The sequence below is a fragment of the Caloenas nicobarica genome, chromosome 6, assembly GCF_036013445.1.
Source record: "Caloenas nicobarica isolate bCalNic1 chromosome 6, bCalNic1.hap1, whole genome shotgun sequence".
In the NCBI taxonomy this organism is placed as follows: domain Eukaryota; kingdom Metazoa; phylum Chordata; class Aves; order Columbiformes; family Columbidae; genus Caloenas; species Caloenas nicobarica.
This window is the reverse complement of record NC_088250.1, coordinates 42,109,449-42,133,344: the sequence shown is the minus strand read 5'-3', so window position 1 is coordinate 42,133,344 and position 23,896 is coordinate 42,109,449. Positions and strand designations below refer to the sequence as shown.

General features: G+C 44.0%; 2 protein-coding genes across 6 annotated transcripts in view; one reads left to right on the top strand and one right to left on the bottom strand.

The window, feature by feature from the left end:
- Window positions 1-2,834, bottom strand: part of PKP4 (plakophilin 4) — a 74,859-nt gene extending 72,025 nt beyond the window's left edge. Inside the window, exon 1 of the mRNA XM_065637415.1 lies at window positions 2,709-2,834. The gene's annotated coding sequence lies outside the window, so the exon portion shown is untranslated. The remainder of the gene's footprint in view (window positions 1-2,708) is intronic.
- A 270-nt stretch (window positions 2,835-3,104) lies between these two features.
- The window catches only part of CCDC148 (coiled-coil domain containing 148), a 54,880-nt gene continuing 34,088 nt past the window's right edge, over window positions 3,105-23,896 (top strand). The window contains exons 1-8 of one of the 5 annotated variants that reach the window (XM_065637913.1): window positions 3,105-3,183; window positions 13,113-13,198; window positions 18,029-18,150; window positions 21,538-21,641; window positions 22,260-22,342; window positions 22,476-22,639; window positions 22,885-22,980; window positions 23,063-23,244. In XM_065637913.1, the coding sequence (XP_065493985.1) occupies window positions 22,330-22,342; window positions 22,476-22,639; window positions 22,885-22,980; window positions 23,063-23,244 (455 nt within the window). In that variant the 5' untranslated portion in view covers window positions 3,105-3,183; window positions 13,113-13,198; window positions 18,029-18,150; window positions 21,538-21,641; window positions 22,260-22,329. Of the gene's footprint in view, window positions 3,184-13,112; window positions 13,199-18,028; window positions 18,151-21,537; window positions 21,642-22,184; window positions 22,343-22,475; window positions 22,640-22,884; window positions 22,981-23,062; window positions 23,245-23,896 lie in introns of those variants that run through there. The other 4 variants (XM_065637911.1, XM_065637914.1, XM_065637915.1 and 1 more) reach the window with 4 other exon arrangements.

Here is a 23,896-nt window from a genome sequence, read left to right as displayed (position 1 = left end):
CATTAAGCTTGCAGAGATCCCTGAACTAGTCAGTGTATTCTTGTGCCAAATAAATAATCAGATAAACATTTGCAGAACTTGCTCATTTTCAGCATCACGATTAAGGAAAAAAAAAATTAAGACAGTGCTCAGAGTCCCACATTTGGGAACTGCTTCAGCCTTTCATTTGTTATAAATATATTTAAATAATCTACATAAAGTGGAAGTGCATAAAGTTATTTGTTTCCTGTTTTAATATGCAGTGTTTCTTCCACTGAGGCTTCTCTTGCAGTGCATGCAGATTTCCTATACTAAACACCTGACACAGCTTACTAATTAAGATTACTAATATTTTTACATAGCACATGCTATCATTCAATACAAAAATAGCCCAAAATGCACTACAGATGTTATTTTGCTAGTATATAAAGGTGTTATTAAAAAAAGTACATCGCTTTCCTTGCTTACATTGTGTGACTGAATTAATCTGTCCATTATAAAAGGACCTTGCGTTACTATTAAAAAAACGAACACTAAAAGATGTGTTATATTGTAGACTCTAAAAAAAATTAGAACAAAGTCTCCTCCTTTATAGATGACTACTCTCTCACAAAACTTGCTCCAACTGTGTTTTATAGGAGAACCTCTATTACTATTAGTGCTATTTATCCTTAACATCTAACAAGATGAAAGGAAAAAAAAATCATAATTTTTACTGGAAAAGGCCCATCAGCTCTTCTACCTTAATTAAAAATATTAATAGCAACTCATTTCAGTAGCAATATAGCACTTTACAAGCAATTTAAACAAAATAATGTTATTGCAATCTGTGTTTTCACGGATAGGTTACATTCATTTGCATGTAATATTGTAACATTTAACCAAGACTACAGCAGGTCAGTGCCAACAATGAGCTCTTGCCCCCAAAATACACTCCTCCCATTTTAATTGTGACAGACGAGTCTGTATGAATGTACCTCCATACACTAAACAAGTATATTTAGTAGGTTCCCATGTTTTTATATAGTGTACATATTACTTGGCATTTACCTCAAAAATACAGTTATTAGTTAAAGGGGAAAATACTATCATCCTTGTCTTCTCCTAATCTCTAAACTCCAAATTATCAGGAATAAGAATGCTGAAAAAACTGAAAAGCTGGTTAATGAAACATTACTCCTGCTAATCCAACCACACCTTTTCCTTCAAACAGACAAATCTTGAAGCAATGACTAATGAAAAATTAACATGGAGCAGAAGGTTATTAAAAAAAAAAAAAAAGTACAAAGGTCTACAGGACAAACACGAGCCCTTCAGAAACACCCGGTTCTTCAGTGAGGTATTGATGCATTCTCAAGAGCCAGCTAGGAGGGGAACAGGACCAGAGACAGGTCAATTCCTAAACTATGTTTTTCTGTGGCATTTGGTATTTCTACCTTCTGCAGAAATTACAATCACCTAAGTATATTCTTTTGCTGAAACAGCCTAGGTTCAGCATCAGTATAATTTTATTCTTCCAAGACTTCGTTTCCCAGCTGTCCTAGCCCTAGAGATGGAACTTGCATTCAGTAATTTGTATCTGCGGATCCCATGGTCAGAGCACTGCGGAGAGCCCTGGGCAGAGCCTGCTCCAGCCCAAAACCCACCAGCCAGCGAACGGCCACATGCCACAACACCCGCCAGCCGTGCTCAAGCCGTGCCTGTGCTGCTTCTCTCCTGCTTGTTTCCTTTTTTTTTTTTTTTTCCCTTTTGATCGGTGCGGGGGAATAGGAGGAACTGCAAAAAGTTGCCGGCCGCACCAGCCGCGCTCCCCCTGCGCGGGCAGCGGAGCCCCCGGCGCACCCCGCGGCCACACAAAGGTGAACGACCACGCTCGCAGTAAACCCCGCGCAGGGAACGCAGCGCCGGCAGCCCGCCTCGCACCGGGGACACCGGCAGCCGCTGCGGAAACACCGTGTTCGAGGGGAGCGCGGCCCGCGCCTCCCGACACGGGAGGGACGGAGCGCCCGGCGGCAGCCGGCACCGGGCCCGGTGCTGCCCGGCTCGGCGGCCACCGCGCTGACCCTGCCCGGGCGGGAGCGCAGGCCCGGCCCGCCCGCGGGCCCCCGAACTTTCCGCCCCGCGCCCCCCGGCCGCGGGCGCTGCGGGCGCGGCCCGGCGGGTGCGCCCCGGCGGGGCGGCCCTGCCCGCTGCGGCCGCCGCTCCCGCCCGCGGCGCCGCGCACCGCCCCGCGCACACGGCGCCCTACGGCGCGGCCGCGGGCTGCGCATCCGCCGCGGGGCTCGCCCCGCCGCCGCGGAAAGCCAGAGCGCGGGGAGGGGGCGGCCGAGCCGGGCTGCAGACCGCGGGCCCGGGCTCCGCGCCCCCGACCCCGCTGCGGCTGCCGGCCCGCGCGTACCTGCCCCGCAGCGCCCGCCCGCCCCCGGGCTCCTGCCGTCCGCCGCCCCGGTGCCCGCCCGCAGCCCGGGGCAGGAGCCGGGCGGCGGCAGCTCCGCCCGCAGGGCCCGCGCGGCGCGGCTGGCACCGGCGGCAGCGCGGAGGGCACGCCGCGCTTGGCCCGCGCGGGAGGGCGCGGCGCTGGCGAGCCGGGCGCGGGTCCGCCCGAGGCGGCGGCTCCTCGGCCCCGCTGCCCCGGGCCCCTGGCGGGCTCCGCCGCGCCGCCTCGCCTCCCGCCTCACCCGCGCGGGGCCCCGGGCAGCCCGCGGCCTCCCCAGCCCTCGGGCACTCACCGACGGAGGGAGGCGGCGGCGGGCGGCGGGCCGGCCCCGCTCAGCGCCGGCGGGCCGCGGCGGCCCTAGCCCGGGGTCTCCATGGTGGCGGCGGAGGCGCCGGCGCCGCCGAGCACCGTCGCCCGCTCCGCCTGGCCTCGCCCCGCCCCGCTCGTGACGTCAGCGCAGCGCCCTGCCCTGCGCCGCACCCATTGGCCAGGCGCGGCGCAAGGCGGCACTCCATTGGCGACTGCCTCGCGTTGAACCCGCCAATGGCGGCGGGACTTGAGGTTGCTATGGTTACTGATGCTGTGAGGCGGCGGAGCGGGAGGCGCTGCCGTTCCCTCAGCGCGGGGGCTCGCGGCGGAGCGGCGCGCAGGGCCCGGCTGGCCCCGCACCGCCCGGGGTGCCCGCTGGGCGCGGCCGCCTGCCCGAGCCAGCCGCTGGGCCGGGCGGCTCCTCCGGCGCCGCCGCGGAGCCCGCCAGCCTCCTCGCGGTGAGTGTCCGTTCGCGGCGCGGGAGCGGGCGGGGCGCAGGTGTCTGGAGCAACCGGTTGCAAAATGGCCGCTGCGGGGCGGCGCGGCCCCTGCCGCCCGCCGGGCGCCCTGGCGAGGCGGGCTGCCCCGGGCGGGCCCCGCGGGCTGCCGGGCGCTGCCGCTGCCCCGGAGGAGCCGGCAGAGCGGTGAGCGGAGCTGGCGCGGCCCGGGCCGCCGGCAGCCGGCCCCGCAGAGCCGGGCCCCGCAGAGCCGGGCCCCGCAGAGCCGGGCCCCGCAGAGCCGGGCCCCGCAGAGCCGGGCCCCGCAGAGCCGGGGCGCGCGTCCCGCAGCCCTTCCCTCTGCGCGCACCCTGACGGGTCGAGTCGAGGTGTTTGTGAGAGGACAGAAAACTCTTTCTGCAGTGTTTTAAAATCTCACCGTTTTGAAGCTTCTACTGCTGGCCTAATGCTATTTATGGTGTAAAGAGTTATAGATGCAGAAAAAATCCAGTATGTCTAAAGATACCGTAAAACACTTTAAAAATGGGGTTTGGGCGAGAGGGTCCGTGTTAAATGCTTGGCGTTCTTTTTGAGTTACGTGACTGTTACGTGACTGTCCCAAACTCGAGCCCTCCCTGTTTCCCAGGGGTTTCTGACGGTACCGTTTCCCCCAGCCCACTGCTCTTACAGCTGCATTGACTAATATGAGGACGACACTGTAAACAGCTGAAAGGAGCAAGATCAACTTGCTGCTTGAATCTTCCCAGAAAGGCATGTGTTCTCGTTTTGCTGTGTTATGCTTTTGCCTTTTATCTTTTCCTGATACTTGGCTGGTGCACTAAGAAGTCTCCAGACGTTCTCCTGTTGGCAGACTTGGATTTGGGGTGTAACTCAGTGAGCAGCTCTTGCTGTCTTAAGAGGTTTTCTCATTAAACCCCTTCCCCTGTTGCATTGATGCAGACTGTGCAGGAATCCTGCTGAAAACTAACATGAAAATGGTACCTGCGTTTTTACTGGTGCCTTTTTTTCCATTCGGGTTAGCTCTCCAGGTCAGTGTGCAGTGGGAGGTACCGTATTTCTGTGTGGACGTAAGGACATGTGATAACACTGATGTGGTTTGGTAAGTGCTGACACTACAGGTAGAACTGTGTCCTTACCTTCTGTTCAGACAAGAACTGCAGATAACAAGTAGGGGGAAGCTGAACAGGGAGCGTCACCTATAAACTCAGAATTCAGATAGTCCTTTCTCTTAATTTCCCACTTGGAATGTAGCTGCTGTGCTGGAAACTATGTAGGTTATTGATATAATTTTAAACTTCTCTAATATTTTTTGTAATTTGTATGGATTAATACAGTAGGAACTCTTACAATATGATCATATGCCAAACTGAAAACACCTGGCAGATGTAAACAGGGGTCTTGATTTCTCACTGCCCTGAAAATCTCTGATTCATGCTGTGTTAAGTGGATAGAAAATGTTACCAAACCAGAATGGTGGCCTCCTTCTAGGAAACCAGAGTCCAGAGAAATAATAGCAGAAACTTAGTAAAACAAAGAGTAACAAGGGTAAAATAAGATAAGCAGGGGAAGGGCCAAGAAAGACTGGAAAGCAAGACAAGGAAAAATAAAATGTGAAATCAGGATAAGTAGGTCTAGAATACAGGGAGGAGAAGGCACAGAACCTGTGGGTGCAATGACTTTCATTGGTTGCAAGGTTGCTTCTACCAAAGGTGTACTGGGTTAATTAAATCAACTTCCAATCAGTCTTAATTGGTTTTAACCTGTGCTTTGGATATGGCTACACAGCTGAGAGAAAAGGCAGGTGCTTCCTGGCTCCCTGCTGCTGGGAGTGGAAGGCACAGGCCCTGGCAGGACGTGGAGGGTGGCACAGTGCCACCTCCAGGCCCTCCAGCCTGGGGGGCCTGCAGGTGGGTGGCTGTGACCTTCGCCAGGTTTGGAACAGGCTGTTCCCAGTGCCCTGAGTCCCCGCGGAGCCCCGCGCTGCAGGGCTCTGTGTTTGAGTTTGCTGCTGGAGCAGGATGGGGAAGGGTAAGAAATAACGGTGGGGAGGGGAAAGTGATCTTGAGCCAGTTTGTTTTGGCACAATAGAAGTATAAAGAATTAAAAATATTTTGCGGTCCTGTCAGATTTGCAAATATATTGAATATCAGAACAGCTATTTCATTCTAGTTGGTATTAGTCATACAGTCATAGCTTTTAGAATTTGTTTTGGCACCGAGAGCAGCCACTACATTATCTAATTTGACTGCAGCCTATCACAGGCCATCAATTCTCACCCATTTGTCACTGTACTGAACCCGATAAGGACAAAATATGTTATGGAAATGCACCCCATTGAACTTTCCAATAGAAAGCTGCATGCTGTAGTGATTCTTTCGAGTTCTTATTCCGCTATTTTATAATAGCCTTTGCCAAATACATGTTTAAACTCCTATATCAATTTTAGGATCAGCAACAAACAAGTACTGTTTCTTTTTATTTACCTTTTTCAGGATGTGACTTGAAAGTAAGATGATCTTTCTTTTTCATTCTCAACATCATTCAGAAAGCACTGATTCCATTGTGTTTGCAAATCTTATAAAAATCTAATTACATGGTTTCCTTCTGAACCTTCCTGGTTCCTTATGAACCTTAAATGTGATGTCTTAAAATGATAGTGCTTCTTTTCCAGCTTTTTAGATGAGCAATGTAGTTACCAGGTATTTGCTGGTTGTTTTGTTGCTACTGTGCTCCTTCAGTATTTTAAGTCTTTAATAGGTTGGTTTGCTTCATTCAATCTATTCTGAAATTAAAGAAAAAAATCCAATTTGGATTAATATTCCACGGATGTTCACAGTCCTTGCAGGACTCGCGTGCCTATCTTGAATTTTAGTGATTATTTCTCTGGTTGCAAGATTACCTGTCTTTTCTCATTGGGTGTAAACATGTGGCGAGAAAGTGGTAACTGTTGCACAGAATGCTCCCTCCTTGGAAATGCAGGATTATAAAGATCAATATCATTCCCAAAACCAGTGTTGCCTTTGTTTCTCTTTTTCTGGGAACTACTTAGTGCTACCTGTTCTATCTGTAATTTCTTACAGGTACTGAAATTACAAAGGTTTGGAAAAAAAATAACTGGAGCAGAGTGTGATGCTCATGGCAGGCCAATTGAACCACTGAGCAGCTGCTTAGCATTCACGAGGGAAATTACTTAGATGTATTGGGGGGGGTTGCCCTCCTTAAAACCTACAATTTGATTTCAAAAGTTACTGCAAGCCATTGTATTGATGTCATGGCGACTCAGTCGATCATGATACAATTGACTTTGGGTAATTTGGAAACAGTTACTGCTTTTTAAACCAAATGAAATTAATGTTCTGCTTTTTTATTGTTGAACTGGGGAGGTGTGGCACCTAATAGAAGGTGGTAGTGAACCTGAAGTGGTAGTGGACTAACATTTTTCTCTTTCAGTGAGGGTTTTCACAGAAACTTAAAGTTTCAGACATTAGCCTTCAAATTTAATAAGAAGGCAACAAAGAAAATATATATGCAAAACCAAGTTTGGTTCTTATTGATAGACTGTACATTTCCAAGGGTTGTAAATAAGATACTTCAGAGAAGCACGCTTTGTTTTTTTGTAGCAAGATGTCAGACAACATTATGCATTAATTTAAAGGGAAGGTATGCCAAACGCTTCCCCGCACATAACCCCGCAGATTTGGCCAAACCAAACTGGCAAAAGCTATACAAAATGATACTGATGCTCCTGATAAAATAACCCGCAGTGGCTTCTAAATCACACGAATTATCTGTCCCTCTTGCCTGTGTCTCCTAGGCTGCAGACAAATGTTCTGTGTCTTCAGCTGTGCTGCTGTCAGACAAAACCAGAGGGCTCGCGGGAGGGGATCCAGAGTTGGTGTCACAGGGTCCTGCTTCCTCAGGCTCCTCTGACCCCAACGGCCCTGAGACCTGGCTGTGTCTTCTCCTTAAGCTCGGTTTGTGAAACCATCTGTTAAACTCTGAGAGGCCTGATGCAGAATTGCTCTGAAGTATAACCAGAAATGTGCAAATCACTGCAACTGAAAAGGCTGTAGCTTCTCGTAGAGTATAATAGGAAAAAGTAGTTTGGCTTAAGGAGAAATTGGACTTACTCAGAGTAATATGTTCTTGAAGCACTGATAAATAAAAACTGTTCCCCATCCAGTATAAAGTAAGCCAGCTGACTTCTGGCTGAAGTTCGTTAAGAAATCGCAGAAATGCTTACACCAGAGGATCTGTCAGCAGAATTGTGGGGAGGAGCCTCCAACAGTGGGGCAGCGAACGTTTCCATGCAGGTTTGCTTTTTTAAAGAAAAAATCATCAGTAACAAAGCTGGCATGAAAATGGGGTAGGTGGAAATGCTTCCAGCTTTTAGGTTATCATCAGAAAGTTAGATGTTAGTGGATGGTATTAGTCCTATGAAACGTTCTCTCCTGGTTGCTTACTTAGTTTTGGTGTTGTTGGTGTGTGTTTGTCTTTTAATGTATGTTAGTTCTCTTAGAAATACAAACATTTGCTTCCTGTTGTGTATTTGTATAATATGAAGAATGTTTAGTGTTGACCCAAACTTTACAAAATACTCTGGTGTGTTTCACTTGCACATGCAGCTCTGTGTAACTTGAGGGGCTGGTATCCTGCAGAACAGGGTCCTCAGGAGAAAGTCTAACTGCATGGCCAGAAGAATGGCACTGAAACTTATGCGGAAATAACAGGCAGATTTTCTTCTTACACAATTTGAAATGATCTATATGGATAATATGACTTTGTTCTGAAATGTATTTTAAATGTTGAAAATATTGCAGTTTTTAATTTCTATACAGATTGAGTTTGAAGTGCTATGCCTTGCACAGCTCTGAGTACCACCTGGTAGAGCAAGAATGCATTTTCTTAAGCTACTAAAGTGATAGGTTGTTTTTTTCTTTTACTGTGAAGTCAAATGTTATAGTTATATATAAGCAAGCAGTATTCATTTGATCCATTTTAGCACTTAAAAGGCAGGTCAAATTTTGGACATGAGCATCATTTCATTGGTGCTATTAAGAAAAGAAATCCTAATCAAGGAAGTTATTTCTCAGTATTTTTCTGCACTGTTAGGTCTAGTCTCCTTGTTCATGTGAATTGGATCTTTTTTGGTTTAAAACAGAAAGAACACTGTATCGTTTTTATATGGGTGGCTGAAATGCTTCGTTCCAAAACTGGTAAGCCTTAAGAGATAATTGCAATATTTTGTTCCACTAATATTATTAAATCTCTTTATAGGATCTCAAGCTGCTGCTTTGGCTTTGTTTTTCACTAATAGAAAAAAGGCAAAGTAAAAAAAGAGTCAAGGCAAAGCCCAGATACTTTGTTGTAATGCAGAGAATGTTGATTCTATGGCAATTTTCTGTTACAGTATCTTCTGTTGTGCTAAATGAGTAATGTAGATTTAAGCATTTTATCTGATGGATGCTAGAGCAGCAGAGTGAGAAGTTGCTCACTGCACCATTACAAATATCCTGCTTTCCACGTGGACTAGCGAATAAGCAGATTCGCTTTACAAGTCAGACAGTTAAAGGTTGATTTAACTATACATTTGTTATTTCTTAAGTAATGGAGAAAATTGTAGGGCACTATAATGGATAATTCAGACTCGTGTCTTCCAACAAATCTTTAAATTAGTATGTTGAAGTATATTGTTTAATTTGTAACTTATATCTAGGAAGCTAGATGGAACATTAATAATATAAAAAAGTATATGATAAAACTCTGTAAATTTCTCGTGTTCAAATCTAAAAGTCTGTGAATGCTGCCTGTGAATTTTTGCCTTTAGCTGGGCGAGGCGGGTTTGCCCAGAGCAGCGGTGATGCCCCGTCCTGGCAGTGTCGGTAACTCCTGAAAGCATCGGCGCGTTGTCTCGTTCCACCCCCTCAGTACCTTTGGAATCGCAGGTGTGCTGTCTGCAGCTGCTAACCTGGGAGCGGGTGCATTTTGCTGTGGAAATGGACCGTGTGTGTTTTGTTCAGAACAAACCAACACAACGAGATGCCAGCTGACTCACTTGGATCAAGGTCGCAGGGTGGACGTGGGTGACTTCATTTCCTGCCCTTTTATGGCCCTTGCCAGCTTTAAAAAAAAATTACTTCCTTTCTTTTATTTTCTTGTTGCAAATTTTTTTTCCCTACATGAAGTGTTTTTAAAGTGTATTTAATCTTGGATTTGCTACTTACAATGTGCAAAGAACGGAGGGGGAGCAGTAGTTCTCCTGTAGTGGATGGATACTCCAAAAGCAGATGAGCTGTTTCCCCTCTGTACAGTGACAGGGTGTTCCATGAAGCTGATTGTTTTAAGTGTTCCTCAAATTGATCTTCCTACTTTGGATTAAGTTTTACTTAATGAGGAAGTAATGAGATTATCATAGACAAAAAGGACTATGTCTCTTTTGGGAATGTACCATTTCTGATACTTGACTTTATTTCAAACAGATCCATAATTCTTTCTTTAGGGAATGCAAATTTAATTTATAATCAAACTGTGGGACTTTTCTAGCAACTGTTTTAACACTGAATGGCAACAGTATTGTATTATACTGTGTATTTTCTTCTGGGGAAAGGATTGGCTGCTGCAAGATTAAAACGTTCTGGGTGAGTGCCATTTCCAGCTGGTTAGTTCAACTAGATGAAGAGAATGGATCTGATTAAAGGATAAAGCTGGTTATTGGTTTGTTGTTTTTACTCCATGCCCTACGAGGAGAGTGATTCTCTGCCTCTTCTCCCTAGCAATAATTAGGACCCAACAACTGCATGTCAATATTCCTCTACTTTGAATGGAAACATGCAGGAGGTATGTAATTAACATTTCCTTTAAAATTTAAAATCTAGAAAAAAACCTTCCACAAAATATTTAAGAAGTCTCCAGATATTCGAAAGAGATCACTGAAATAAGGGTTTGAGGTTTTTTCCGGAGTTTGGATGTTTTAGGAAACATCTGTCTGAATCCATAATCCAAGTCCCACTGATGTTGTATTTGAAGTTTCCAGTGCAGTCAGCGGTTCATGTCTGGGTTTCAGTTGTGTATGCCCACTAGTAATTTACTTGAGCTACGGGCGGGATTGTAACACCTGCTGTTGCAAAATTAACCTTCATTCACACAAAATATGAGTAGCTATTAAACTGTCACTGATTATGCTGTTAAATTGTATTTTGTGTAGAGTTGATGTGGCTTCGTATCATCGATTTTACACTTAATAATTTGACTGATTTAAAAGATGCACAAAAAGTTTTGTTTCAAGGAGCATGTCCAGGTCATTAAACACCGTGCCCCCACCTGGTCATTTTGCCCTTCTGTTGATTAGCAACGCTTTAGCTGAGAGGAAAAACTGACCCTCATGACCTGAGTCTGCAGAGATTTCTGTGTGCAAATGGTCTGTTGAACTGAGGCAGAGAAATCTGGGCTCCTTTGAAGGGAATGCTGAGCTGGTTGGGAGTGTTCTGGTTGTGGGACCGGGACCTTCCCCAGGTGAGTCACGGCAGGAGCCGCCTCTGCCGGGCTGCGCTCGCTCCAGAACGCTGACTAACCAGCACTCGGAGTTTAATTTCTGTTGAAATGAAAGGGAGGAGGGCCTTGCTTTATTATTGTTTATTCCCATACTTAAGAATATACTTAAGCCATATACCTCAGGCCCAAGTAAGTGTTTACATCAAGAATCCACCAAAGTGTTGAGCTGAATTGGAAGATAATCTTTACAAAACTATCAGCAGGAGGAAAAGCAGGGGATGGATAAACCTCGTGGTTTTTCCTGTTACTAAAGGGTTTAGTCATGGCTGATTGTAGACAGAGCTGATTTAGCATTCTTGGGGAGCAGTTTTCTGTGTACTAAAGGCTTCTGTTCGATGCCTGTTTTATCTTTTGTACTCTTTCTGTCTAAGATGCATCAAAGCTCTCGACCTCGAGGCTGTGTTGATGTTTGAACAAAGCCTTGCAGCAGGGTGTCTGAATTCAGGCTCAGATGAACTTCTATAGTATTGGAGGGGTTTTTACATGTATCAGCATTAAAGCAGAAATAAATTTAACTTGCAGGGCTTTTATAATTTTGATTGGTACATGTTCTAGTTACTGAAGATAAAATAGAGGTTTATACAGATCTTGCCCTTTCCGAAACCATCTTAACATTCATTGGCGGTGCTTTAGCCAAGTCATAATGTTGAATTTGTGATAACAGAAAATAATGCCCATTAAAAGGCTGAGATCAAATACAAATGTATGGCGGCATTGCAGAAGAGAGAGATGCGTAGGCTGGAAATGAATAAACACACAAAATGGCCAGTAAGTGTTTTTGCATCAATTCTGTTCTCCCAGCTGTACTCCAGGCTGCCCAGAGCGGGTGTGGAGTCTCCTCTGGAGACATTCAAACCCGCCTGGACGTGACCCTGCGGTAGCAGGGGTTGGACTGGATGATCTCCAGAGGTTCCTTCCAACGCCAACACTCTGTGATTCTGTGATTACAGGTTGAAACCAAATAATTGCTTTAAGTGGGGGAAAAATGGAATCAAGGGGATGAGTGGGCTGACCTTTTTCTTCCTCTCTTTTTCCCTCGACTCTTGAGGAGTGTGGTGACTGAGATAAAACTGTGAACTTATTTACAGGTTACTATTAGATTGTAAAATACACATTAATCGTTCAAAAGAGGAATGAACTCCCTCATGCATTGTCATATTTTCTTACTCTTGTGTATCTTTAATTTCAACATTTGTCATTCGATGATGACGTTTGATGTAGCTTCTGACCAACTGATATTGTCAATTACTTGCAGAACAAATTGGAAAAGGTCCCTTTATTGTTAATGAAGGGTAACTCTCGGGTGAAGACAGGTGACATTTAGACTTTGATATTTTTGGTTTAGTGCAAGGGACAGTTTCATAGCATTGTTAAATAACAGTGACGGATATCCATGAAGAAGCACTGAGAAATGTCATGCTTTATCAATGAGCGTTCACTATTTTCTACTTGGTTTGGTCATGGAATACTCACTGTACAAAGCCTGGTGGTCATGAATTTTACTTGCCTTGTGGCTTGCTTAGTTAACATGTACAGAATTAATGTGGGACCAGACAAATGTCAAAGGTGTGACAAAATGGACGGAATTTTGTGTGTAGGAAATCTTGGCAAGGTAGAGCTGGGTTTGAGGGAGAGGGTTTGTGAGGCTGGTTGAACATGACCTTCACCTTCTAGCATCGTGCAGCAATTAATTCAGCTCAAATGCAACACTTGTTTTGATTTATTGTTTTTCCTTGTATGCCAGACCTGCGATGGTGCCCATCCATGTTTAATTAAGGTGAAAGTACAGGTTTTAAAACATCAACGTTTTTTACTATGTTGTATATCTTGTTGCACCTTAAATATCAACTTTACCCCAGGATGACATGAATACTCGATAGGTGCTGCCTGTCAGAGCTGCTCCTTGGGAACTGAGCCACTGTCACTGAACAGCTGCCTTGGGTTGACAAGTGTTAGTGCACAGACTCTTACCGGGGTGTATAGGGTTCTATACATAAACCATAGTCTCTAAATGTAAGAAAAGAGGGATCTTTTCAGGTGCAATTTCTGAAAAGCAAAGAACGCTTCAAATAATTACGTTTGGGTCAATAGGGCTGTTATATTTTGAAAAGCACAAAGCAAAGAATAGGTGATCTATGTGACAGCATTACAGATTCATCAAGGAAATAATATTTTGTTTTCCTTTTCTTAGCTATTAAATTATGAGAGGCACATGAAATCTCTCTTAGAATGAAAGATGAACTTCTAGAATTTCTGTTTAATTATGTTTTTAGTGAGATGTTTCCACTCTCCTCAGAAAACAATACATATTTTTAATGTGCTTTTAGCATGTGTCCACAATATTTGTATTCTCAAAACATTTGTTTGTTTCTCGACAGATTAAAAAAAAAAAATACATGAAAAATGAAAATGAGTGAACCAAACCACGGAACATTCTTTACAAGAGGTAGGATTAGTGGTGTAGGTAAGTATGCTATCATGTTCAAATTTAATTGTTTTATCACAATGTAGAATAAAACTACTTATGAAATTAATAGCTACATATGGAAGCTGCTATAGCATTCTGATCATAGAATCACAGGATGGTTTGTGTTGGAGGGCCCTCCCCAGCTCCCCCAGTGCCCCCCTGCCATGAGCAGGGACATCTGCACCAGCTCAGGTTGCTCAGAGCCCCGTCCAGCCTGGCCTGGGATGTCTCCAGGGATGGTTCAGCCACCACCTTCCTGGGAACCTGGGACAGGCTCTCACCACCCTCAGGGCCAACAATTTCTTCCTTATATCTAGTCTAAATCTCCCCTCTTTTAGTGTAAACTCACTTCCCCTTGTCCTGTCACTGCCAGCCCCGGTAAAAACTCTTTTTTTCTGTTTTTCTTATGATTCTCCCTTTATATATTGAGAGGCCACAATCAGGTCTCCCCGGAGCTTCTCTTCTCCAGCTGAACACCCCAACTCTCTCAGCCTGTCCCACAGCAGAGCTGTTCCAGCCTCGGATCATTTCTGGGGCTCCTCTGGCCCCTCTCCAGCAGGTCCATGTGTGTCTGTGCTGGGGACCCAGAGCTGGAGCAGCACTGCAGGGGGGTCTCAGCAGAGTGGGGCAGAGGGGACAATCCCCTCCCTGACCTGCTGCCCACGGGGCTGGGGCCGCAGCCCAGGGTACACGTTGCTGGCTCATGTCCCATTTTTTTGTCCAGCAGAGTCCCCAGGTCCTCCTCTGCAGGGCTGCCTTCAGTCCATTCAACGCCCGGTCTGTACTGATGTTGGGGATGGTCCTGGTGGTTGACTTGAAAAAAGATCTTTCCATAGTGAGGCATCGTCTGGGGTTGTGGTGTCAAACTTTCTGTAGGCAGGGGGCAAATGAAAATCCTCAGGGGAGACTCGAAGGAGAATTGTGGGATAGCTTTGCAGGATTTACCTTATTGTTTTATATGGGACCCTTCTGCAAAACCATTTGTCAGACCTATCGCTTCCAGCCACTGTGGATGGAATGGAAAAAGATATTTCTACTAATACCTAACGGAAAGTTTCACTACCAAGGGAACCTAAAAAAAGAGATTGGAATGAAAAGGCCCTTTCCTTATCCCTATAAGCTTCCTAGCTTATGTAAAGTTACTGAGGATCTGTGCGCTAATACTTTACAGCACTGGGACAAAAGTTCAAGTATTTTCATATACCATCATAATCGTATCTCAGGCTTTAGCAAATATTTGTTATAGAAGATTGCGAAAAGGCATTTTAAAATCTAAATCGTTAATATTTTGTATTTTTATTCATGTGTATATATTTGTGGGTAAGTACCTACATATAAAAATATATAAAATTAATTTTCTTTGTAAAATATGAGACACATCCAATACATTAGCTATGAAATACAAAGTTTACATCCTATAGGACAAGGCCCAGATTTCGGAGTTAATATCACATAGATAGACCCTATTGACTTCAGAAAATTCTTCCAAGTCCTCAGTAGAAGAAGAAACAGATTAAGATTAGTAGCAACAATTAATGAGGTTCAGATGTACAAGCTAAAGGAAAAAGCATATCAAAAGCAAAGATAAAATGAAATTATTTGGGGTTAGATGTTTGGAAATTGAGCCTGTCTTTCACTCCTCCTCATTCTTTTCTTAGATATGGGGGATGGTGAATATGAGTTACCTGAGGAAGTACCTCGGGTACCTACTTTCTCTTACATTAGTTCTATGTATAGCTAAGTATATTTATACATTCTATATAAAACATTTTAAGAGTGTAGAAAATATTAGATTATGTTGCTAAATTCAACTGGGTTCTTTCAGAGACAACTTTAAGGCTTCCAAACATTACCACAAACTCTTTCATTTAGAAACTCAATATAGTAACAACATTTTTTTAATCTACATACCCCCGTGTTTAACCTTTCTACGTAAATGGATTCTCTCTGCTTATTCACTGTTCTCCGGTACATTTTTCTGTGGTTAGTACAGATTAAGACAGCCCAGCCAAAGCAAAACTGTGCTTCTCCCTGTTGTATTAGAGCATTCCTTGTTCTCTCCATCTATTCATCCAGGGGGATCCTGCATCCTCCTTTCCTTGTTGTTTTCTGTGCTGTATTCGTTATTGCTTCCTGTACATCAGTATACACTTTACATTTTTAATTCTGTTTTTCCATGGTTTTTGTCATATTGTGAGAAAGGGTGCAAAAAAGATCACATGGATTTGTCTTGCGGTCGCACCTTATCCTTATTCCACTGTACTGAGGAACAAAGCTGGCATAGAGAAAGCAGGATTGCAAAGCCAGTGGTGAGTGAGAGCTGTCAAATAGGGACTGCAAACTGTGATTTCATTGAGTAGTTTGAGATGGCAATGCTGACATAGGCCAAAGAAAAGAAAGTTGGTCAAGATATTGCAGATTTGAGTGCCATACCCAGGCAGGGTTCCTACACCTGGATAGCCGTACCACAATTCAGAACAAGCCATGTGAGAGATCCATGCAAGTGAAATGATTTGGAAATAACTCAGATTCCTGAACAGAAGGGGGAGCGACAAAGCTAAAAGCTGGCTGTAGCATAAGGGCTTTGGCAGCACATGCATTGACACGCGTGTAGAACCTTCTGAAAACACTGACATTAGGTGCTTACACAGGTCTCTGCAGCAGGTGCTGCAAGGAGAAACTTAGGTCTTCGTTTCCTCAGGAACACGACCATGTCCCACCTCTGTTCTGTCACTTGCCTGCACCATAGGGTGCTGTCCTGGAATTAACTGAGGATCTCTGATGCTGGAACATCACACGAGCATGCTTTTCAAGTATCATGAGATTCAAAAGCACTGTACCAAGGAGTCGTACTTAGTGACTGCTGGCAGTAGTTAATGTCACTTAGCAGTACTAGTACCAGGCACTGGTTCTTTCCTAGTGAACATGCCAGCATGCGGCTGAGTTGCCTCCCAGGTGCTCCCGAGCATTCACCTGCCCGGAGCCTGTTATGGAATTGCCCTGGAGCTCCTGCCCTGTCCTGCTGCCTGGTGCGGGCACTGGTGTTACTGCCCCAATGTCTCCTGTAGACTGGAAGGGACTGGGAGCCTTTGGGAGCAGGGATGAAGGAGTAGTAGGCTTAGGAGGAAGAAATGAATCAGTGGCTTTTCAGAGGGTTTGGAGACTGGACTATTGTTTCTTTGAACATGGAATTATGTTCCAGAATCTCTGCTGGACAATGTTGTAAGCAAAAACAAGGAAAAAAATCTTCACACAAAATCTTGCTAAATTAGGGGTGAGAACTTTAAATCTAGATGGATGATAAAAGCTCACAGAGGAACAAAGCTACGTAAAGTCCTAAAAACTGGGAGAAGGGAGATTCATACCAAGCTCATAGGAGGGATAAAATGGAAGAAATGAGTGAATCAAACTGCTGACATTTTTTATGTAAGGTATTTAGAGAGTAAAAAAGTAGTCATAATACAAGATCAAAGCCGTAACCTGGTTAGCATAGCACTGATTTGGTGAAATAATTGGCACGTTGCGCAGATGCGTGGGGAGGAAAGCAGGACTGCCGAGCGGGAGGGAGGGCCGGGCTGCCCCTGCGTGGGTGACCCGCTCCCCTCAGACACCGCCTGGGGAAACGGGCCCTGATTACAGGGGACAAGGACGCGGTTCTGTTTGGACGAGAGTCTGGCACAGGGCAATAAGCCCGGAAAATATGTTGATTCATATTAGGCAGCTATGTATCTGAGGTTACCTTGAGCGTCCTTCTCTCTTTGTCTGTTGACTAATCTTGTTCAAACAGGATCTGCAGCCCTGGTTTTCTAGGTTCGCTCCGATGTGTCTGCTGCTCTGCTCGGTCCTTCCTTGCCCAGTTTTTGGGATGCATGCTGGAAGTTGTTCTTAGGGGGCTGGCGAGGGGCAGGGGAAATAAAGGGGGTGAGTTTTCGGAGTGTGAACATAAGCTCGAACTAGGACTCTGTGGTAAACTTGAGGTAACTGCAGTTCAGTGAATATGGCAATCCCTCCATGGAACTTCCTAAAGGGACCATTGGGACTTGTCTTCACTGTGTGGCCAAAGACCAGCTTGGTTCAGTCTTTATTGACTTAAAATGCTTTTTCAGCAAAACTACTTCCTCTGGGTTTTTTGGACAACAGTCTTTCCATACCGTCATGGTCTTTCACATACTGATGCTAGGACTGCAGAAGTGGACATTATAACCCAGAGTGCATGCAGCAGAAACCGAGAATGATGTTTTCCTTGCCATTTAGCACCTTTTCTTTTTTAAGGAAATACATTCTTTTCCCAGGGGCCTACAGAAGTTCAGTAGGTAAATTATGCTGTTCTTATGGCTGGAGATTCAAGGGGAAATGTAACTGCAACTCCTTCTGTTTACATACAACTAGTAGTTTGTATACCTTTTAGAAAAAACATTACTCCTCTTGCTCAGTCCATGGATTACAATACATATTGAGGTAATTTTCCAATTTGTGAAACAATAGTGCATATATTGAAACTTAGGTATTTCTGTAGTAGAACTTGCTAAAATTCCAGTAAACCCAGTTTAAAGTGAATTATTCTTTAAGTTCACATATAAAAAAAAAACTTTTAAAATGAACTCTTTCTAAACAGACAAATGGTTAATGTTTCTGAAATAACTTCTACTAGCTTACATTTGTTTCAAATTCTTATTCACCAACTAACAATCTCTTTGTTAGGGAAACTTTTAATGTTTAAAATATACTGTTTCTAATTTCTATCTATAATGTTTTCATTTTATGACTCATACTTAAAATATTTCTCCAGAATTTGAAATGACTGTATGTGTTCTATGTGATAACTAGAAAATCTGGTTGTTCCTATGAGAAATGGTCTCTGCAGCCAGAAGTATAAACCTGTTGACTACAAACATCTATATGAACTTGCTGCGGCAGAAAAACTGGCGTCTGCAAAAATTAAATTAAAGGTATGATTTTTATATTATTTGTAATGTGAATGATTTTAAAATTCAATGTTCATATTTCTTGTCACTGCCCCTAGGAATCTGAGAATGAATAGGGATAGCAAATTGCTGTAACTGTTCAGCAAAAGGGGGCAAAAGATGAAAGTTTATCACAGTTAGTGTTATTGTGATTTCTTTGAATTGGAGATGCAAAATATTTGTGGATTCTGCTTCCCCAAAAGACAGGAGAAGTTTGTATTTTAGTGCTTTCTTTGAAGGAGAGTATATGTCAAACTGCCAGAAATACGATGTCCAAGGAGTCCCAGCCTCCCTGGAGCCTGTGCTGCTGGCTCTGTGTGTGTTCCTTGTCAGATTGTGTGGAAATAGTGTAAGACGTTGATCCAGAAACACTGCAGAGTGATGACCCCTTGTGAGAGTGGAACTGCTTTCAGTATATAACACTATTACACTTATGAGTGTCACATAATGTAAAAAAAGGCAATCAAATTCCCAGACAAAAGTGATTTCTGAAGAAATTGACACTGATGCACATTCAGCTGAAATAGTTCCTTTAGGCTGAGAAACAAAATAGAAGAGCAGAAAACATACCGATTTGAAAGAGACTGCTCCAGCAGTAACGTTATTTGAATGCTTTTTCAGAAAACTGCAATGCCAGCCTAAGGATTACACAGCTTTGTATGCTTAACCAGGGCTAACATGGCAATTTATTGTCTCTCCAGTCCTTGGCCGTTCCCCTGAACAGCTGCAATTTGTGGGTGGCCTTTGGAACAAAAGACTATGCTGAAGAGTACGGAAACTATGCAAAATGCAGTGACGAGAGTTTTCTGGTGTAGAAGACGAAGGGACCTGATCACCTGATGTCTTTGGCGTGTATAAAATATAATTGAGATCTTCATTCAGACAGGAGAAAAAAATACGTACTTTCTTTATAGTATTGCCTCCTTTAATGCCAATAAGTATAATACATCAAAAGTTCTGACAGCTATTTCTTCATGAATTGGCAGTACAAAATCCTACCGAATTCATTCAAGCATTAAGCTGATTTTTTGTCATCTATCTTTTGGTATTTCACCTTTTCAAGTGTTTTCCAACTGAGTAGGTAGTACAATATATCTGCGGAAAGCTCCACAGAGAATAGAACGTGTTCCCACCTACTGCTTTTTTTGTTGCTGATTCAGGCTATCCAATTTTTGAAGTGCTGAGTTCCTCCTCCATTCAGGTAGAACCAAAGAAGCAAATGGTAAATCAGTTGACTGTTTAAAAAATAAAACACAGCACATACAGAAGAAAAGCTAATATTGCAGCAGTTATGCATAAATGTCATTGCTGTTGCAGTAAAATAATTTCAAGAGCATATTAAACTTTATCTACAGATCTACTACAACTTTTGTTTCCCTTTAGTTTTAGAACTGATCTGAAGATGTATTTGTTTTCATATACTTTAAATGCAGTATTCTGTTTGCTGAGGTCTGGTTTTATGCACCTAATGGTGATCAAGAGGAAGCTATAAGTGACTTTTTAAACATGAAAATAGGCAAGCAATAAAAACAGGGAGACATTCTTTGATTCAAAAGCATTGTGACACACTGACTGAAAGCCTAAAGCAGGCGTGTTCAGACTCTCTTATAGTACAGTCACATACACAGCTTCCTCTAAACACCTTGTTTCTCACGCACAGTCACGAAACCTCTCCACAGCACCTATTGCAGCTTCTTGCTCAAATAATGCAAGTAGAGCAGGTTTGCTGCAAGAGCACAATGGATTAACTGCATTCTGGTTGTGGTTCTTCCCCATGTGACTGTCTACAAACCAGGCATTTTCAACCAGATCTGTTAAGCTCAGATTAATTTGTGTACAGGTTTCTGGTTTTGACATTGTAGGTACTTTGTTTTGATGTAAGATTGTAGCTGTGGTTTGCGAGGGTTGTTGCTCACCTGCACAGGAGCACTGTGCCCACTGGCCCGCAGCTTCCTCTGGAGAAGCCGCGGTGTCACCTGCCCACGCAGGAGGGACAGAGGACACGCCGCAGGGGGTTGTTCTCTGTGTTCTGACACGCGTGCCCGCACAGGAGGGACAGAGCACGCTCCATAGGGGTTTGCTCTCCGTGTTCTAGCGCGGCTGGCACGTCCTTGTGTCCAGCCGTCGCCGGGCAGCGACACCAACTAAGCCTTTGAACAGAGCAGGTTGCTCGCACCTCGGGCAAGCGGAAAACCAGCGTTTCTTTCCTGAACTAGATGTGGAGTGAGATGTTATTCATTTGTCCCTGTTACAAACCAGGACAAGAGTTTCCAGATCTTTGTTCTGCCTTGCTGCCATTCTGCAGCAGCAGGATGTGTCTGTGTGAAGGCAGCTCAGGGAGGAGAGGAGAGCGGAAGGGAAGAGAAAGAGAGGAGGAGAGGGGAAGAGAAAGAGGAGAGGAGAGGGAAGGGAAGAGAAAGAGAAAGAGAAGAGGAGAGGAGAGGGGAAGGGAAGAGAAAGAGGAGAGGGGAAGGGAAGAGAAAGAGAAGAGAAGAAGGAGAGGGGAGGGGAAGGGAAGGGAAGAGAAGGCGAGGAGAGGGTGTGAGCTGCGGGAGCCTCTGCCATCAGAGGGGTTTGGCCGCTGGCTGGGGCAGGGCCGGGGCTGGTGTTGGGAGGAGGATGGGGGCAAAAGGAGAAGGAGCAGGAGAGGAGCCAGTTCCGAGCTGAAATGCTTTGTGCCGAGTCTCCATGGAGAGGCCAGAGGGAGCCGTGGTGGCGGGGGGATGAGAGAAGTGACGTGTTTCGGGGCTCCTGGCACCGCAGACGACTCCTGAGCCTTTTTCCTCCGCTGTGGGTTGGCCTGAGTCATCTGGCTGCCACTTCACCACCTTCCCTGGCGGCTTGTCCTCTGCTTTAGGCAGGAACTCCATCTGTCTCAAAAGAGAGTATTTCTACTTTATCTGAAGTCGGAAGCAATGCTTCTGTGAAGCCCTCAGACAGTTTCAGACCCTCTTTAATTGGATACATTTTGGAAAAGCACTCTTTTTTGAGTAGTCAATTTTTGAAATTCTTTTTCTTGAAAGACACACTATCACTCTTTCATCTTCCCACCTGTAAGAAAGTGTATTTTTCTTCCTCCTGCTCCCACTTCGCCCCCTGGGAAACAGGGGTGGGAAAGAAAAGGAGAAAATGGGAAAGAAGAAAATGGACTGCATTTTTTTTGCCTTCTCCTCTTGTTTAGTTGTGATTTGAAACCGTGTATTTTTTTTTTCATGAAAGTTAGTTACATTTGAACCCATTGTTCTTTAGGAAAAAATAGTTTTTTGAAAAAATCTTACAGGTTCACCATTCTGGAGTTAAAAGTTTCCATATGAAGGTATTTGATAAAGCTATTGAACGGATTCAAAATACAAGCTTTAATTTTTCCTGCAGATTAAAAAAACAGAGCAAGTTTCAAAAATTAACAAAGAGCAGATGCTGCTGAAACAGCATCGGCAAGTGTGGTGGCAAGAGCATAAAAGACTGAGTGAGAACAGGTAAGAGCTGAGCAATCGTAATTAGCAGTTATTAAAGAAATACTTCAGTAGGCAGGGATCTGGTGTGACGTACTTGATTCATGGGACGTTAAGAGGAGAAAATTAAAATAGCTGCACCGAAGATGATGTTTTTCGTGAGCACGGGAGATTTGATCTGCACTGAAGGGTCTGTAGACACGAGGGGACACGCGAAGGGAGGACAGGGCGGGTTGTTCTGCACGTCCCTCTCCCTGGTGATCTCGGAGCTGTTCAGCTGACCCATCAACATCTGAAGAGCAGGTATTTGCAGGAATATCGAAGTTTTTAGATATGTTTCAGTTCATGTCTGTCCCTCGATGTGTGTATTGAGCTCACACTTCTAACAGGGAACATAATATTGTTCTGGTCTGTTACCTTGTGTGTTATGTTATATATACAGCAGATTAATGAGAGCCTGTTTTTGCTCAGAGGAGTGTGGCTTCCGTATCACCTTCTTGTCCAAGTTCTGCACTTCATACTTTTCCAGGCAAAGAATCCCGCTTGTTACTTAATTATCAGAGTACTTGAGGCTTATCATTCTTCAAAACTTAGTGAATAAGAATTTAAAACTTCTGTAAAACTCAAATCCATACCTTCCAGGCAAAAAGCAGAAGCAGAAATAAAGACTTTTCTTGATGAAGAAAGCCATAAGCACAACTTTTTTTAAGATATGAGTGACTTGGGTAAGAATTTTTTATTCATTTCTTGATTATTTGAGTTTTTAAATCCCTGTCATGACATATTTAGATTTAGAAATTACAGTGCTGTGTAATATTTTATGTATTTGAGAAAGCTTTATGTTTCATTTGGATATAGAGCATAAATTATCAAAGGAGCGGGATACATACCAAATAAATACTGTAGTTCCTATCTGGCAACTAAAAGAAAATTTGAAATTCAGGCTGTCTGAAATGCAGTGTTACCTCTCAGAAGAGTCTTGTCTGAAATCTAACATCAATCCACTTGAGATGTTACAGCAGGTTGGTATTTTAACTTTATTTTTACTATTTATTATCACTGTATTTTTAGCATTTTCATTTATTTTTATGTAATACTTTGAGAACATAACTCACATTCAGAGTATCCAGTACCCTCTGTACTTGCTTCACTAAGATGTGTAAAAGCATAGCAGTGCATAACTGGAAATCTGGCTCTTTGTTTATAAGTAAGAGCTTTCATACTACAACAAGAGAAAGACGTTACACTAACATCTTTCATGAAATAGATTGAATTTGTGAAGAAGCAACAAAAGGAAATTTTGAAATTCCTTGCCCTTGAAAGTCTGGCTTTGGAAAGAGAGCTAGAAGACTATAAAACAGAAGTAAGTTTTCCCTTATAAGTTTAATTAGCAATTTCTTGAGAGAGAAATACCAAGTAGTCTGAGTAGCATGTTTTCATGACAGGCATTAGCACATTCTTTTGAAGAGAAAAATGGACTTTTCCTTGAAGTTCCGTCAGCACTGCTGTCTTTGGAATGCCCCTGCCCTGATTTGAAGACCTCAATTATCGATGAATACCGAAAGCTTGCCAGTGCATACTGGTTTAGGCTTCAAGAGATTGATCAACAGTTAGAAGTTTCATATAGGTAATGACGTCTGTTTCTGGACTTTTGTTGGGTATAAAATACATAACTATAATGCATTTTGTAACCTATAGATGCTGCAGCTGCCTTTGCCGCTAGAGTCGGTCTGGTTTATGCGGACCAGAGAGCGGTTGCTGGGGTTAAACACTCGGTACCGGTTTGCGCAGCCGGAAGAGCTGAGGCACTCCTTCCAAAAGCTCTCCTCGGAAATAATGCGCGAAATGTTTTGTGGATTAAAGAACAAACTGGTGTGCATCAAATGTCCTCTTCATACGCTTTGTATGACAAGAAATGGTTCTTTCTGGGTGGGGGTGGCAGAGGCAGCAGTCCACTGGGGGGCGAGGGGAGGGCGGGTAGGACAGGTTACCCCGCTGGGATCAGCGTCTGCCAGTATCGTTAGCTGGGAATGGATGGAATCAGAAACGAACCATCAGCAATTATCTCAGGCATTTTATTTAAATCTAGATCTTGGTATTTTTTTTTAATTTGCCTTCTGGTCTCCAAATCTTTAATGTATTGCTCATTTGTGTTTGTGTGTTCATCTACAACAATGTTAAAAATGTGTTTTCAATTAAAAAAAAAAAGCAAGACTTTGTTCTTGTAGAATTGCTTACTTCCAAGACCTGGGCTTTCTAAAAGACAAAACACTGCCACT